The sequence below is a fragment of the Pseudophryne corroboree genome, chromosome 3 (assembly GCF_028390025.1).
Source record: "Pseudophryne corroboree isolate aPseCor3 chromosome 3, aPseCor3.hap2, whole genome shotgun sequence".
NCBI lineage: Eukaryota > Metazoa > Chordata > Amphibia > Anura > Myobatrachidae > Pseudophryne > Pseudophryne corroboree.
Genome location: NC_086446.1, coordinates 474,484,570 through 474,502,589, shown reverse-complemented (window position 1 = coordinate 474,502,589; position 18,020 = coordinate 474,484,570). Strand labels below are relative to the sequence as shown.

At 47.7% G+C, this 18,020-nt stretch overlaps 1 protein-coding gene across 2 annotated transcripts in view; it reads right to left on the bottom strand.

The window, feature by feature from the left end:
• Positions 1–1,723: 1,723 nt before the first annotated feature.
• CEP95 (centrosomal protein 95) overlaps positions 1,724–18,020 on the bottom strand; it is a 111,799-nt gene continuing 95,502 nt past the window's right edge. For both annotated transcript variants that reach the window (XM_063960805.1, XM_063960806.1), the window contains exons 14-21: positions 16,661–16,753; positions 4,460–4,583; positions 4,206–4,375; positions 3,893–3,967; positions 3,061–3,213; positions 2,673–2,819; positions 2,512–2,583; positions 1,724–2,423 (exon numbers count right to left, since the gene is read on the bottom strand). In XM_063960805.1, coding sequence (XP_063816875.1) covers positions 2,247–2,423; positions 2,512–2,583; positions 2,673–2,819; positions 3,061–3,213; positions 3,893–3,967; positions 4,206–4,375; positions 4,460–4,583; positions 16,661–16,753 — 1,011 coding nt within the window. In that variant the 3' untranslated portion in view covers positions 1,724–2,246. The remainder of the gene's footprint in view (positions 2,424–2,511; positions 2,584–2,672; positions 2,820–3,060; positions 3,214–3,892; positions 3,968–4,205; positions 4,376–4,459; positions 4,584–16,660; positions 16,754–18,020) is intronic.

The window sequence follows — 18,020 nt, the reverse complement described above, 5'->3', positions numbered from 1 at the left end:
AAACCTCCTTCATTGCCGTGATCATATAACGTGTGGCCCTACTGGAAAATACGTTTGTTTCTTCACCGTCGACACTGGATTCGGTGTCCGTGTCTGGGTCTGGGTCTGTGTCGACCGACTGAGGTAAAGGGCGTTTTACAGCCCCTGACGGTGTTTGAGACGCCTGGACAGGTACTAACTGGTTTGCCGGCCGTCTCATGTCGTCCACCGACCTTTGCAGCGTGCTGACAGTATCACGTAATTCCATAAATAAAGCCATCCATTCTGGTGTCGACTCCCTAGGGGGTGACATCACCATTACAGGCAATTGCTCCGCCTCCACACCAACATCGTCCTCATACATGTCGACACACGCGTACCGACACACAGCAGACACACAGGGAATGCTCTGATAGAAGACAGGACCCCACTAGCCCTTTGGGGAGACAGAGGGAGAGTTTGCCAGCACACACCCAAGCGCTATAAATATATAGGGACAACCTTAAATAAGTGTGTTCCCCTTATAGCAGCTCAAATATTGTTAATATCGCCAAATAAGTGCCCCCCCTCTCTGTTTTTACCCTGTTTCTGTAGTGCAGTGCAGGGGAGAGCCTGGGAGCCTTCCTAGCAGCGGAGCTGTGTAGGAAAATGGCGCTGTGTGCTGAGGAGAATAGGCCCCGCCCCCTTTTCGGCGGGCTTCTTCTCCCGGTTTTTCTGAAAACCTGGCAGGGGTTAAATACATCCATATAGCCCCAGGGGCTATATGTGATGTATTTTAGCCAGAATAGGTATTTCTCATTGCTGCCCAGGGCGCCCCCCCCAGCGCCCTGCACCCTCAGTGACCGTTGGTGTGAAGTGTGCCGAGAGCAATGGCGCACAGCTGCAGTGCTGTGCGCTACCTCATGAAGACTGAGAAGTCTTCAGCCGCCGGTTTCTGGACCTCTTCTCTTTTCGGCATCTGCAAGGGGGTCGGCGGCGCGGCTCCGGTGACCAATCCATGCTGTACCTGTGATCGTCCCTCTGGAGCTAGTGTCCAGTAGCCTAAGAAGCCAATCCATCCTGCACGCAGGTGAGTTCACTTCTTCTCCCCTAAGTCCCTCGTTGCAGTGAGCCTGTTGCCAGCAGGACTCACTGAAAATAAAAAACCTAATAAAACTTTTTCTAAGCAGCTCTTTAGGAGAGCCACCTAGATTGCACCCTGCTCGGACGGGCACAAAAACCTAACTGAGGCTTGGAGGAGGGTCATAGGGGGAGGAGCCAGTGCACACCACCTAGTGGTCAAACTTTTAAATTTTGTGCCCTGTCTCCTGCGGAGCCGCTAATCCCCATGGTCCTGACGGAGTCCCCAGCATCCACTAGGACGTCAGAGAAAATATGATAGGTTGTCGGGCTGAAGATTGACATTGTCCACAAAGTACTTACTGTAAATGCAAAGGAGTCAGGGGCAGATGTATTAACCTGGAGAAGGCATAAGGAAGTGATAAACCAGTGATATGTGCAAGGTGATAAAGGCACCAGCCAATCAGCTCCAATATGTAAATTAACAGTTAGGATCTGATTGGCTGGTGCCTTTATCACCTTGCACATCTCACTGGTTTATCACTTCCTTATGCCTTCACCAGGTTAATACATCTGCCCCACTGAGTCAGTTTTTCAACAAGACACCATGAATGCGCCTGTAAACAACACTTCCTTGTTTTGTATAGGTTTGAAAGAAGCAAAATATTTACAAGAAACGCAATGCTGTTTTTTTTTGTTTGTTTTTTTACTTTTGATTCAAATAAAAACATATTTTTAAAATAAGTTAAAACCCTAATAAATAATGTGAATTAATAAGCATTTTCCTGGTATTACAAACATAATTTGCAGCATAGGGATTTAAATTGAAACATTTAAGGCACTCCTGAATTTGGCCACATGAAATTTAATTTTAAGGGAAATACTTTGATCAAATAATTATCAGCCATGGCCACTGTGTTTACCGTCGGGAGTAAAAACAAATAAAAGGACAGTGCTCCAATCACTGATGCATTTCTGTACAGTCACAGGCCTAGACGGAGCAGCATTTACATGAAAACAAGGCTGTATTACACAGACATAAACTTGTACAATAATAATGAATGGTGTGGCACAGCAACAGTTAAACTCTGCATAGTGTTTCAGGCCTCTGTCAGTGCAAAAGGTTAATATCTTCAATTTTCTATGATAGCCACACTTAAGAGCAAAACCCAGTGTCTGTCTGTATCAATCTCCCTCATAGGGCGATATTATAAGCAGTGGCTCTTGCTGTATTGGAAAGATGCCATCTGGAGCCTCTTCTTCAGGCGCTCTGCCTCAAGCTCACGGAAGTAAGCATCTTCATCTGTTTTTATGATCATCTCCTGCAATTCCTGGATCTCCTTTTCCATTTTTGCCCGTAGTTCTCGCTTCATCTTGTGAAGAGTCTGAAAAATGGACACAGTGTGACACACACACACCAAAGATTTTGTCTGAAACTTAGTGCTGCTGGGAATAATGGTGGTGGACACTCACTTTTGACTGGACCTGCTCTCGTGCTTGAATTTCTTGCCTCTCTTGGGTCACAGCTTCCGCCAACATAGAGAACTAAGCAGACAGGGAGGAGGGTGAACAGGGGTCATAAATAATATCGGCAGTTGGCTGTAGACTGGCCTGTACATTGGACTCAAGCTTACCTGATCTTTGTAATAATTTTCCATGGACTCAAGTTCATCTTTGTGTCTCTTTCTCTGTTCCTCCCGCTGCTCCTTAGTGTATGAGCGCAGCTCACGCAGTCTCTGTTTCTGTAGAGCTAGGCCTTCCTCAAACAGCTTCTTAAAGATCTGGAGTGGAAGATCACAGTACGCAATGTTTGTTCTAGCCCTAAATAGTCTTACAAAATTATCAATAAACATTGAACTATGATTATCAAATTTACAAAGAAATATTATGACGTTTGTGAGGGGGCAATTGAGAGTGATGAGGTTACAACAGAGTAGGTCCTGTTTAATCCCCAAAGACATTACACTCACTCACCCAAAATTCGTATGCCCTTAGGGCAGGGAGTTGTAGTGCAGCACCTACCCGCTCCTCTCTGGTTCTTGATCTCATAAATTTGGCACGTAGCTGCACGTGATAATCCTCATAGTATCTCTTTGCTCGTGCCACCTGCTGCCGATTCTCTCTCATTTTACTATGTGCCGACTTCTGCAGGCGGATACGCTCTTTGAAGTCTTTCTGTGACAGAAAGAAAAAAGTGTAGCCTTAGATTAGGTAAAGGTGTAAATCCTTTTCACACTAAAGTCTACAAGTTAGGAAATAAACATTTTCGTCTGAAGATGCAAGCAAAATGGTGTGCTCCTGCAGCAGACACGTGTTCATGAAGGTATCCAGCAGGTAGAGTTGCACCGATTAGATCATTTGCTAACGAAATGGCTTGCTGGAAGGAGATAACAGAGTTTGAAAAGAGGATCACCGTAGGCTGCGATGTCATGTTTCCAGGGCGACGCTGGACTGGTCTACAGAAAATTCGATAACCCGGATGGACTGCCATCTCAGAGTCCAGATCTTCACCCCACTGAGACGAATTGGAGCGATGGTTGTGTTCTAGACCGACTCAACCTTCTTCAGTGTCACAGTTGTTCTCTGTACTGAAGGCGGAATGGCAAATCATACAACCTGCTGTTGTCCAGGAACTTGTGGACAGTTTGCCAAGGAGAGTGTCTGCAGTAATCACTGCACATGGAGGACCTACAAAGTACTGGCATCAATAAAATCTTGTTGATCTATTTGCTGTCAGTGTCCAATCACTTTTGTCTACAAAGTGTATTTGTAGCTATTTACAGACAAGACCAATCTGATCACTGAACAGACATCTCTGTCTATTGATGGAATAGTCATGAGGGCTAGTACTCACCAACCGCTGGTTATGCCCTTGCTCGCGCTGGATGATATCTACAAGGAGGCCATGTTTCTTGTGAGCTTCTTCTACCTAAGAATAAACGAGAGATACAGAGCTATATAAATAACAGGCAATTGCCCTGTAGGCAAAGGTGCTGCAAGGTTTGTAAAAAGTCAATAATGTGGGCTATGGATAGCAGCAGACATCTCTAATTCTATTCAGAGGTACTCAATGCTGTAGGATTCCAACATTTGTCAGCAAGGATCCAGGAGTCATTAAATGACTCACCTACAATAAGATCAGCCACTGATGTATGGTGACATATTACCTCTTTGTGCAGTTTTCGCTCACTCCGATTGTCCTCCTGGCTAGCCCTTGCAAGTTGTTCCACCTGCGCAAGCTGCTCCTTCCACATTGTGGTTAGAGTGTGTGGCGAGATCTGCAGGTGTGGGAACTCTTCCAGTAAAAGAGGCAGCAAGTCATTTTCCTTGACCTTCACTGCAAAACAATAGCCAGGAGTTCTGTATTTACTACACTTTAACATGAACATGGATGGCAGTCATCTTAGGCAACATGACTTACTCCGTTCTGACAACTTATTGCAGTTTGGGGTCCATTGCTTTGGTTTGGGGGTCTGCACAGCATAAACCTTCTCATAAGATTTTTTCTGAGGCTTTTTAAAAATGTTTTCTTTGAACTCTTGCTCCTTTAGGAAACAGAAAAAGTAAATAAAAGCCATTAAAGCCAAAACATGCATTTCACATAAAATGAAAAATATAAAAGAGCAAGAATACAGCAGTGATGCTTACATAATCCAATTCAGAGTCAGGCCCTTATGTGTACACACCTGGCCAGTTTTGCTGCAGATCTCCAATCTACATCTAATAAAACTGGACAAACCAATTGCAGGATCGTACACACTTCTATATTGGTCTAGGGATTGGTTCTCTTGATTTTTCAGCAGGTTTAGACATTAAGGTGGAAAGACATTAACCTTCTATAATATTGTACATGTGTCAGATTGCGAGGAAGGTAAAACAAGACGACTGAGCATTTATGTAACCATATAAGATGATTACATAATTTTCCTGGATCAATCAACCCCATTGTATAATTTGGTCTATATATTGACACAACTCATTATAAGAAACTACCTTCACCTCCAGGCTAGCTACACTCACAGTGGTGGTGAAGAGGACATCACACCGTTCTGAGTGAAAGAAGTTCAGATAAAATCTTTGAAAGGTCCATCTGTAGACATTAATTAGGTCACTTAATACAGACAAATTGTCACTATTTCCTATCTTTCTCCATCATCATATAGTAACCACTGGGTACGGAGGGCACTAACGGGAGTTGAATATATATTTTTTATTTGACTCAGTAATGCCACAGGGCACAACACATTGAGTAACTACAGAAAGTGTCTTCCCTAGTCTCAGCCAATGCTAGTAGGGATAATGATGATTATAATAATAATGATGATGATGACGACGACAACAACAACCACCTTACAGGAGTCTAAGGGGTACATTTACTAAGCAGTGATAAGAGCGGAGAAGTGAGCCAGTGGAGAAGTTGCCCATGGCAACCAATCAGCATTGAAGTAACATCTACAATTTGCATACTATAAAATGATACAGAGCTGCTGATTGGTTGATGGGGAAATTTCTCCACTGGCTCACTTCTCCACTCTTATCATTGCTTAGTAAATGTTCCCCTAAGCCCCTTGTTCTGACCGCCCTCCTGTGACAAATCACCTAATAAATCTTCCCCTCAGAGAAGACCACCCCCTCTAACTGCGCGCCTTACAGAAAACTTAAAGTGGCTACATCTGAATTTTTATTTTTTTTCCACTTCGCGTCTCCACTGTGTGGAGATGACTGCTGTATTGATAAGTAACCGCCAGTGCGCTCACTCTGACTGCGGCCGCTTACAATTCCTTCTGGCTGCGTCCCCATTACCTTGGCGGCTCTCCGATCCTCCCACCTCAGCAGCGCATCACTCAGAGTTCTCCCTGCCGGCTGTGCTCTGAGCGCCACTTTGGAATCCCGGCTGCCGGTGCCGCCTGTCTCCGTGTGACCCCCTAGCTGAATGGCTGCCATGGAATAGAGCAGGGGTGGGGAATCTCCGGCCCCCGGGCCGTATAAGGCCCGCGAAGCCGTTTGGTCCGGCCCACCAGCTTGCGTCAGTGAGACACGCTGCCGCTCAGTCCGGCGGCAGCGTGTCTCAGCTGTCAGAACAGGGATGAGAGCGCGGCGGTCGGGTGGGAGCGGCGGCGTGTAGGACTTGAAACCAGCCGCCGGTTCGTGAGCCAATCAGAGCTCGCGGACCGGCAGCCAATCAGCAGCCGCGGCTGCCGGTCCGCGAGCTCTGATTGGCTCTCGAACCGGCGGCTGGTTTCAAGTCCTACACGCCACCGCCACCCAACATAGCCGCGCTCTCCTCCGTGTCCCGCCAAAAGCAGCACGGAGGGGAGGGGGGGGGGGGGGCAGGGCATCTGTATACCTGGCACTGTGGGGGGCATTTGTATACCTGGCACTGTGGGGGGCATTTGTATACCTGGCACTGTGGGGGGGCATTTGTATACCTGGCACTGTGGGGGGCATTTGTACACCTGGCACTGTGGGGGGCATTTGTATACCTGGCACTGTGGGGGGCATTTGTATACCTGGCACTGTGGGGGGCATTTGTATACCTGGCACTGTGGGGGGCATCTGTATACCTGGCACTGTGAGGGGCATTTGTATACCTGGCACTGTGAGGGGCATTTGTATACCTGGCACTGTGAGGGGCATTTGTATACCTGGCACTGTGGGGGGCATCTGTATACCTGGCACTGTGGGGGCATCTGTACACCTGGCACTGTGAGGGGCATCTGTATACCTGGCACTGTGAGGGGCATCTGTATACCTGGCACTGTGGGGGCATCTGTATACCTGGCACTGTGAGGGGCATTTGTATACCTGGCACTGTGAGGGGCATTTGTATACCTGGCACTGTGGGGGCAATTGTGGATCTGGCACCGCACTATTGGGGGCATATGTGTATCACGTCCCATTTTAACTGGCCACACCCATTTTTTTGGCGTGCGCACACACAGTACCTCTAAGGGGCAGACCTACTGGGGGGCAGGGTAATTTTTTAAGTTCAGAATTTTTGTATTGCCCCCGAAGGATTTTATAAATATCCAAATGGCCCTCGGTAGAAAAAAGGTTCCCCACCCCTGGAATAGAGTATATAACTCTGCCTGTGGGGAGAATAACTACTAGCGCTTGTAAGGGGATTAAGCTGCCTTGCTGTTCACTCCAGCCTGCGCGTCTCCACTGATATTACTCACAGCTCTCTGAATCCAGATGTTCTAAGGGGTCTATTCATGTACAAATGCAATGCTTTGGTCTAACTTATCACCAAGCATCGCATTTGTATGTGTGGGTTTTTTAACTTATCTTTACCGCAATTCATTAATCCCTGCTTGAAATCTGTTGCGTAGTGCTAAACTGCCTGTCCACGATGCCCTCTTCTCTGCGGCTGCCGTGCCTACTTCGGCCGATCTGCCTCTTGCGCACCTCATGCTTGGCGAGCTGCCCATCAAGTGGTTGCTAAGGAGATTCCTCACAAGCCGGAAGCAGTGCAAGCTGGGTGAAAGGGGACGGAGCGGCCAGTACCGAAGCAAGGGAATCCAGGGGAAAATAAGATTTTACTCACCGGTAAATCTATTTCTCATAGTCCGTAGTGGATGCTGGGAACTCCGTAAGGACCATGGGGAATAGCGGGCTCCGCAGAAGACTGGGCCCTCTAAAGAAAGATTTAGTACTATCTGGTGTGCACTGGCTCCTCCCTCTATGCCCCTCCTCCAGACCTCAGTTAAGGAAACTGTGCCCGGAAGAGCTGACATTATAAGGAAAGGATTTTGGAATCCCGGGTAAGACTCATACCAGCCACACCAATCACACCGTGTAACTTGTGATACACTTATCCAGTCAACAGTATGAACAACAACAGGGCATCAACAATGGATGCCAACATAACATAACCCATTATTAAGCAATAACTATGTACACGTATTGCAGAAAGTACGCACTAGGGACGGGCGCCCAGCATCCACTACGGACTATGAGAAATAGATTTACCGGTGAGTAAAATCTTATTTTCTCTAACGTCCTAGTGGATGCTGGGAACTCCGTAAGGACCATGGGGATTATACCAAAGCTCCCAAACGGGCGGGAGAGTGCGGATGACTCTGCAGCACCGAATGAGCAAACTCAAGGTCCTCCTCAGCCAGGGTATCAAACTTGTAGAATTTTGCAAATGTGTTTGAACCCGACCAAGTAGCAGCTCGGCAAAGCTGTAAAGCTGAGACCCCTCGGGCAGCCGCCCAAGAAGAGCCCACCTTCCTTGTGGAATGGGCTTTCACTGATTTTGGATGCGGCAATCCAGCCGCAGAGTGAGCCTGCTGAATTGTGTTACAGATCCAGCGGGCAACGGTTTGCTTTGAAGCAGGAGCCCCCAACTTGTTGGGGGCATATAGGATAAACAGCGAGTCAGTTTTCCTGACTCCAGCCGTTCTGGCTACATAAATCTTCAAAGCCCTGACTACATCTAGTAACCTGGACTCCTCCAAGTCACGAGTAGCCGCAGGCACTACAATAGGTTGGTTCAAATGAAAAGATGACACCACCTTTGGCAGAAATTGGGGACGAGTCCGCAATTCTGCCCTGTCCATATGAAAAACCAGATAAGGGCTTTTGCATGACAAAGCCGCCAATTCTAACACACGCCTAGCCGAAGCTAAGGCCAATAGCATGACCACCTTCCACGTGAGATACTTTAGCTCCACGGTCTTAAGTGGTTCAAACCAGTGGGATTTTAGGAAACGCAACACCACGTTGAGATCCCAAGGTGCCACTGGTGGCACAAAAGGGGGCTGAATATGCAGCACTCCCTTAACAAACGTCTGAACTTCAGGAAGAGACGCCAGTTCCTTTTGAAAGAAAATGGATAGGGCCGAAATCTGGACCCTTATGGATCCCAGCTTCAAGCCCATAGTCACTCCAGACTGTAGAAAGTGCAGAAATCTGCCCAGTTGGAATTCCTCTGTAGGGGCCTTCCTGGCCTCACACCAAGCAACATATTTTCGCCATATGCGGTGATAATGCTTTGCTGTTACGTCCTTCCGAGCCTTTATCAGCGTAGGAATAACTTCCTCTGGAATGCCTTTTTCAGCTAGGATCCGGCGTTCAACCGCCATGCCGTCAAATGCAGCCGCGGTAAGTCTTGGAACAGGCAGGGCCCCTGTTGCAACAGGTCCTGTCTGAGAGGCAGAGGCCATGGGTCCTCTGTGAGCATTTCTTGCAGTTCCGGGTACCAAGGCCTTCGTGGCCAATCTGGAACAATGAGTATTGTTCTCACTCCTTTTCTTCTTACGATTCTCAGCACCTTGGGTATGAGAGGAAGAGGAGGAAACACATAGACCGATTGGAACACCCACGGTGTTACCAGGGCGTCCACAGCTATCGCCTGAGGGTCTCTTGACCTGGCGCAATACCGTTGTAGCTTTTTGTTGAGACGGGACGCCATCATGTCTACCTGTGGCAGTTCCCATCGATTTGTAATCTGAATGAAGACTTCGTGATGAAGTCCCCACTCTCCCGGGTGAAGGTCGTGCCTGCTGAGGAAGTCTGCTTCCCAGTTGTCCACCCCCGGAATGAATACTGCTGACAGTGCTTGTACATGATTCTCCGCCCACCGAAGAATCCTGGTGGCTTCCGCCATCGCGACTCTGCTTCTTGTGCCGCCCTGGCGGTTTACATGAGCCACCGCGGTGATGTTGTCTGACTGAATCAGCACCGGTTGGTTGCGAAGCAGGGGCTCCGCTTGACTCAGGGCGTTGAATATGGCCCTTAGTTCCAGGATATTGATGTGCAGACAAGCCTCCTGACTTGTCCACAACCCTTGGAAGTTTCTTCCCTGAGTGACTGCCCCCCACCCTCGGAGGCTCGCATCCGTGGTCACCAGGACCCAGTCCTGTATGCCGAACCTGCGACCCTCGAGAAGGTGAGCACTCTGTAGCCACCACAGAAGAGACACCCTGGCCCTGGGGGACAGGGTGATCAGCCGATGCATCTGAAGATGCGATCCGGACCATTTATCCAACAGATCCCATTGAAAGATCCTTGCATGGAACCTGCCGAAGGGAATTGCTTCGTACGATGCCACCATCTTTCCCAGGACTCGCGTGCAGTTATGCACCGACACCTGTTTCGGTTTTAAAGAGGTCTCTGACTAGAGTCACAAGCTCTTGAGCCTTCTCCGTCGGGAGAAACACCTTCTTCTGCTCTGTGTCCAGAATCATGCCCAGAAAGGGCAGACGCGTCGTAGGAATCAGCTGTGACTTTGGGATATTCAGAATCCAGCCATGCTGTTGCAACACTTCCTGAGAGTGCGCTACGCTGATCTGCAACTGCTCCCTCGACCTCGCCTTTATGAGGAGATCGTCCAAGTATGGGATAACTGTGACTCCTTGCTTTCTCAGGATCACCATCATTTCTGCTATTACCTTGGTAAATATTCTCTGTGCCGTGGAGAGCCCAAACGGCAACGTCTGGAATTGGTAATGACAGTCCTGTACCACAAATCTGAGGTACTCCTGATGAGGCGGATAAATGGGGACATGCAAGTAAGCATCCTTGATGTCCAGAGACACCATAAAATCCCCCTCTTCCAGGCTTGCAATGACCGCTCTGAGCGATTCCATTTTGAACTTGAATCTTTTCAGATAAATGTTCAGGGACTTTAAATTTAATATAGGTCTGACCGAACCGTCCGGTTTCGGTACCACAAACATTGTGGAATAGTATCCCTTTCCCTGTTGAAGAAGGGGAACCTTTACCACCACCTGCTGGAGAAATAGCTTGTGATTTGCCGCTACCACTACTTCCCTTTCTATAGGGGAAGCTGGCAGGGCCGATTTTAGGTAACGTTGAGGGTGCATCACCTCGAATTCCAGCTTGTATCCCTGAGACACAATCTGTATAGCCCAGGGATCCACATGTGAGCAAACCCACTGGTGGCTGAAATGTCGGAGACGCGCCCCCACCGCTCCTGGCTCCACCCGTGGAGCCCCAGCGTCATGCGGTGGATTTAGTGGAAGCCGGGGAGGACTTCTGTTCCTGGGAACTAGCTGTAAGGTGCAGCTTTTTTCCTCTACCCCTGCCTCTAGCAAGAAAGGAGGCACCTCTGACCTTCTTGCTTCTTTATGCGCGAAAGGACTGCATTTGGTAATATACGGTGCTTTCTTAGGTTGTGAGGGAATATATGGCAAAAAGTTTGACTTCCCAGCAGTAGCTGTGGAAACCAGGTACGAGAGACCGTCCCCAAACAATTCCTTACCCTTGTAAGGTAACACCTCCATGTGTTTTTTGGAGTCTGCATCACCTGTCCACTGCAGAGTCCACAGGACCCTCCTGGCAGAAATTGACATTGCATTAATTCTAGAGCCCAGTAGGCAAATGTCCCTCTGGGCATCCCTCATATATAGGACAGTGTCTTTGATATGCCCCAGGGTCAGCATAATGGTATCCCTGTCCAATGTATCCATTTCCTCAGACAGATTATCTGTCCACGCTGCTACAGCACTACACATCCACGCCGACGCAATTGCCGGCCTCAGTAGAGTCCCTGAATGTGTATAAACAGATTTCAGGATACTTTCCTGCTTTCTATCAGCAGGATCCTTTAGGGTGGCCGTATCCTGCGACGGCAGGGCCACCTTCTTAGATAAGCATGTGAGAGCTTTATCTACCCTAGGGGAGGATTCCCAGCGCACCCTGTCCTCTGGCGGGAAAGGGTACGCCATAAGTAACCTTTTGGAAATCAGGACTTTCTTATCTGGGGAATCCCACGCTCTTTCACATAACTCATTTAACTCATGTGAAGGGGGAAATGTCACCTCTTGCTTTTTCTCCCCATACATATAAACCCTCTTGTCAGGGACAGGGTTTACCTCTGATATGTGTAAAACATCCTTCATCGCTATAATCATGTAACGTATAGCTTTTGTCATTTTTGGTTGCAATTTTGCATCATCGTCGTCGACACTGGAGTCAGAATCCGTGTCGACATCTGTGTCAACCATTTTGGATAGTGGGCGCTTTTGAGACCCTGAGGGCCTCTGCGCTGTAGGATCAGGCATGGGTTGAGACCCTGACTGGCCCGAGGTATCAGCTTTATCCAACCTTTTATGTAAGGAGTTTACATTATCATTTAACACCTTCCACATATCCATCCAATCAGGTGTCGGCACCGTCGGCGGCGACACATCAGTCAACTGCACTTGCTCTGCCTCCACATAACCCTCTTCGTCAAACATGTCGACACACGCGTACTGACACACACCACACACACAGGGGAAGCTCTAAATGAGGACAGGACCCCTACAAGGCCTTTTGGAGAGACAGAGAGAGAGTATGCCAGCACACACCCCAGCGCTATATAACCCAGGGATTACACAGTAACTTAAGTGTTTACCCAGTAGCTGCTGTAATATTATTAATGCGCCTAAATTTATGTGCCCCCCCTCTCTTTTTTTTACCCTTCTACCGTGTTTCTGCATGGGAGAGCCTGGGGAGCTTCCTCTCAGCAGAGCTGTGGAAGGAAAATGGCACTGGTGAGTGCTGAGGAAGAAGGCCCCGCCCCCTCGGCGGCGGGCTTCTGTCCCGCGATTTTTTTGTACAATAAATGGCGGGGGCTCAACGGCTCATACATATAACAGTGTCCCACTGTCTATATGCAGCTTTTGCCAGGAGGTATCAATTGCTGCCCAGGGCGCCCCCCCCCTGCGCCCTGCACCCTACAGTGACCGGAGTGTGTGGGTTAGTGTGGGCGCAATGGCGCACAGCTGCAGTGCTGTGCGCTACCTCATGTGAAGACAGGAGTCTTCTGCCGCCGATTTCGATTTCTTCTCCGCTTCTGCCGGCTTCTGTCTTCTGGCTCTGCGAGGGGGGCGGCGGCGCGGCTCCGGGAACGGACGACAAGGTCAGGTCCTGTGTTCGATCCCTCTGGAGCTAATGGTGTCCAGTAGCCTAAGAAGCGCAACCTAGCCGCAGTTAGTAGGTTTGCTTCTCTCCCCTCAGTCCCACGTAGCAGAGAGTCTGTTGCCAGCAGAAGCTCTCTGAAAATAAAAAAAAACCTAACTAAAATACTTTCTTATTAGCAAGCTCAGGAGAGCTCACTAAAAGCACCCAGCTCTGTCCGGGCACAGAGTCTAACTGAGGTCTGGAGGAGGGGCATAGAGGGAGGAGCCAGTGCACACCAGATATTACTAAATCTTTCTTTAGAGTGCCCAGTCTCCTGCGGAGCCCGTCTATTCCCCATGGTCCTTACGGAGTTCCCAGCATCCACTAGGACGTTACAGAAAGAACAGGCTTAGCGTCAGGAAGGTAGAAACTACGCCATCTTCAGGTGGCGAAGCGGCACAAAGGAGAGAAGCGGAAAGCTGAGCTTTCCGCTTCTACATGAATTGCAGATACCATACAAGTGTATGGCACTGTGATTCCAGCACAGAGCAGGGATACTGCTGGAGAAGTAATAACGTTCTCCGTGGTAACCCGCTCTGTGCATTGCAGGAAGCGGAGTAAAGCCCTGTTTACCGCAAAACAGCGCTTTTCTCCGCTTCATGAATAGACCCCTTAGTGAGATGCTGATCCCTTCCGCCGGGATCTTTGTCTCACTTAGGGGTCTATTCATAGAGCAGTGAAAAGCCCTGTTATGCGCTAAACAGGGCTTTTCTGTGTTCCCTCTAATTCACGTAGCATCTTACCGCCCCTCTAGCAGCTGTTTACTCTACTGTGCTCCTGTCCCGGCAGTTGAATCGCAACACCATTCTAATGAATGGTGATTGCAATTCATGTAGGCACGGAACGCTGTGCTTTCCGCTTCGCCTCCGATACTGTAATCGCCATTTCAGGATGGCGTAGACTGGCAGTAGAATGGAGAAGGGCAGCGGAGACTGCTGTCTCCCCGCCCCCTTCTCGAATGCCGGACAATCAGAGGAGCCCAAGGCAAATGCAATTATGCATATGCCGGGTCTCCTGACTGTCCACCCCCGCTGCCCCGATGTCTTCATTGTCGCTGCTCTCCTCCCCCGCCGCTGCTAAAATGTGACCCGACATATACATATGCCGGGTCACATCCTCCTTACTGCCCTTGGCCAGCTGTTTGCCAGAGAGCTCCAACTCTACCCTGTGTCCCGCCGCTGGAGCGTTGGTTTCCCTGGCGCATGCGCAGAAGACATCTGGCGGCCAGGGACACACTGCGCATGCGCAGGAACCCCCCCAGCCGTGATATGAAGAGTGGAGAAGCTGGGGTCACGGGTCAGCCGGAAACCGCATCGCATCAGGGAACAGGTATTAGTGAATTGCGTTAAACATATGAAAAAACACCTGAAATAAGAATGCGATGTTTAGTGAAAAGTTAAACCTAAACATCGCATTCTTACATGAATAGACCCCTTAGACTGTTACCACAGTTTATGGAAGCCTTCACACTCCTTTCAGCTAGGCTGGATCGGCTTAACAAGATTTTAAACAAAAATTTACACTTATGGAGCAAGAGCCACTTTCTTGTGTTGCTACCTCCAGCACAATTTTTCAAACTGTAGGGATAAAGGGAGGGGGGGGGGGGGGGGGGGTATTAACCAGAAAGGATCCTTCTATATTGTTTGAGTGTATTGTTGGTCTTTTATATATATATATATATATATATATATATATATATATATATATATATATATATATATATATATACATACATACATACATACATACACTGCTCAAAAAAATAAAGGGAACTCTAAAATAACACATCCTAGATCTGAATGAATGAAATATTCTTATTAAATACTTTGTTCTTTACATAGTTGAATGTGCTGACAACAAAATCACACAAAAATTATCAATGGAAATCAAATTTATTAACCCATGGAGGTCTGGATTTGGAGTCACCCTCAAAATTAAAGTGGAAAAACACACTACAGGCTGATCCAACTTTGATGTAATGTCCTTAAAACAAGTCAAAATGAGGCTCAGTAGTGTCTGTGGCCTCCTCATGCCTGTATGACCTCCCTACAGTGCCTGGGTATGCTCCTGATGAGGTGGCAGATGGTCTCCTGAGGGATCTCCTCCAAGACCTGGACTAAAGCATCCGCCAACTCCTGGACAGTCTGTGGTGCAACGTGGCATTGGTTGATGGAGCGAGACATGATGTCCCAGATGTGCTCAATTGGATTCAGGTCTGGGGAACGGGCGGGCCAGTCCATAGCATCAATGCCTTCGTCTTGCAGGAACTGCTGACACACTCCAGCCACATGAGGTCTAGCATTGTCTTGCATTAGGAGGAACCCAGGGCCAACCGCACCAGCATATGGTCTCACAAGGGGTCTGAGGATCTCATCTCGGTACCTAATGGCAGTCAGGCTACCTCTGGTGAGCACATGGAGGGCTGTGCGGCCCCCCAAAGAAATGCCACCCAAAACCATTACTGACCCACTGCCAAACCGGTCATGCTGGAGGATGTTGCAGGCAGCAGAACGTTCTCCTTGGCATCTCCAGACTCTGTCACGTCTGTCACATGTGCTCAGTGAGAACTGCTTTCATCTGTGAAGAGCACAGGGCGCCAGTGGCGAATTTGCCAATCTTGGTGTTCTCTGGCAAATGCCAAACGTCCTGCACGGTGTTGGGCTGTAAGCACAACCCCCACCTGTGGGCGTCGGGCCCTCATACCACCCTCATGGAGTCCGTTTCTGATCGTTTGAGTAGACACATGCACATTTGTGGCTTGCTGGAGGTCATTTTGCAGGGCTCTGGCAGTGCTCCTCCTGTTCCTCCTTGCACAAAGGCGGAGGTAGCGGTCCTGCTGCTGGGTTGTTGCCCTCCTACGGCCTCCTCCACGTCTCCTGATGTACTGGCCTGTCTCCTGGTAGCGCCTCCATGCTCTGGACAGTATGCTGACAGACACAGCAAACCTTCTTGCCACAGCTCGCATTGATGTGTCATCCTGGATGAGCTGCACTACCTGAGCCACTTGTGTGGGTTGTAGGGAGGTCATACAGGCACGTGGAGGCCACACACACTACGGAGCCTCATGTTGACTTGTTTAAGGACATTACATCAAATTTGGATCAGTCTGTAGTGTGTTTTTCCACTTTAATTTTGAGGGTGACTCCAAATCCAGACCTCCATGGGTTAATAAATTTGATTTCCATTGATAATTTTTGTGTGATTTTGTTGTCAGCACTATGTAAAGAACAAAGTATTTAATAAGAATATTTAATTCATTCAGATCTAGGATGTGTTATTTTATCGTTCCCTTTATTTTTTTGAGCAGTATATATATATATATATATATACCTACACACACACACACATATACATATATATATATATATACATATATTATATATATATATATATATATATATATATATATATACACATACATACACACACACACACATATACACACACACATACTGTATACATACATACTTACATACATACACATAAAAACCATGCAGACAGTTTGCAAATAAATAATGAGCTTCGTGAAGCAGGATAAAGGTAACTTCGTCTGGTCAGCCCCTGCTCTTGTTTCAGTCACTTTGTTATGATCTCCATTTAATATACAGCTCTGCAGCCAAGGTTACCGATAATTAGAGTGCAACAGTAATAGGCTGCCTCAATTCTGTTAAAGTAAGCATAAAGAAACACCTGGATAGTTACTAACATTTTCCTTTATCTTTTCCTTTAGCTTCGATAACTTGCTCCACTCTGTTTCACCGAAGGCTTTCAATTCCTCCTCATAGGCATTAGATAACATCTGCAGAGGAAAAAAAACAAGCAAATCCAGAATTCACATATTAGAGATAAATAATAGATGTGAAATTACTGAAGTAACTTGTAGCCTACTAGATGATAAATGCTCTGCAGACACACAGCTACAGTTGTTAGCGCAAGTAGAGATTACAAGCTATGCTTTGCCATTTGAGCTCTTTGCCCCATATAAGTACCAATTTAGAGGCAGCGTTGGGGTGTATGGAAGAAACACTGAATTAAAAACTTAATTAAATTTTTTTTTGGAGGTGTAAAAAAAAAATAAAAAAAAAAAATGGGATTGTCATACCTGTAAAATCCGTTTTTTTCTGAATCCATGGTGAACGCTGGGACTGTGGGTATAGGGAGTTATTAAAAAAGGGAGGGAAGGCTACTGTGCTGCACAAGGATCCAACGTCCAAAAGCCTGCTGAGGTGAAGGTGTCAAAACTATAGAATTTGATAAAGGTGGCCGCCTTACAAAGTTGCTCAGCGGAGGCCCCACAACGGGTCACCCAGGAGGCCTCCACTGACCTCGTGGAATGAGCAGTCACAGAAGCCAGAACAGGCCAACGAGCCAAAAGGTAAGCCTTACGAATAGCGAGATGCACCCGATGCGTTAAGGTCTGTTTAGAAGCTTGCCAGCTGCGCTTGGATGTGTAATAAAGGACAAAAGAGAGTCTGATTTCCAGAAGGTTGTCATGAGCTGTAAATGTATGTGAAGATCCCGTACCAAATCCAAGAAGGACAGCGCTCCTGGGAGTCTAATGGAAAGGGAAGGTACCACAATCTCCTGATTGATGTGAAAACGCAAGACAACGGGTACGAAGGACAGCCCCGTCCAACTGGAAAAGCAGAAAAGGAATAGGGTGCAAAAGTGCACCCATGTCCGAGAACTGGCGCGCCTAAGCAATGGCAAGCAAAAACAGTTTAGCCAATGGAGATCAACCTAATCCAAAAGGCTCAAAAGAGGGGATCTTGCAAGATTTGCAATACTAGAGTCAAGTCCCACAGATGGAGGAACGAAGGGAGGCTGGATGTAACTAAACCCCTGTAAAAAAAAAAAAAAAAAAAAAAAATAATTATGACCAGCAGCAAAATGAGCCACTTTCACTGAAACAACATCGATAGGGCAGAGACCTGCACCTTTAGCAAAGCAAGATGCAGGCCCCAGTCTAACCCTGACTGCAAGAAGGCCAACACTCGTAAAAGACGATAGGCAAAACGGATCCATACAGCAAACAACACGCCACTGAAAGTACACGTCCAGATAAA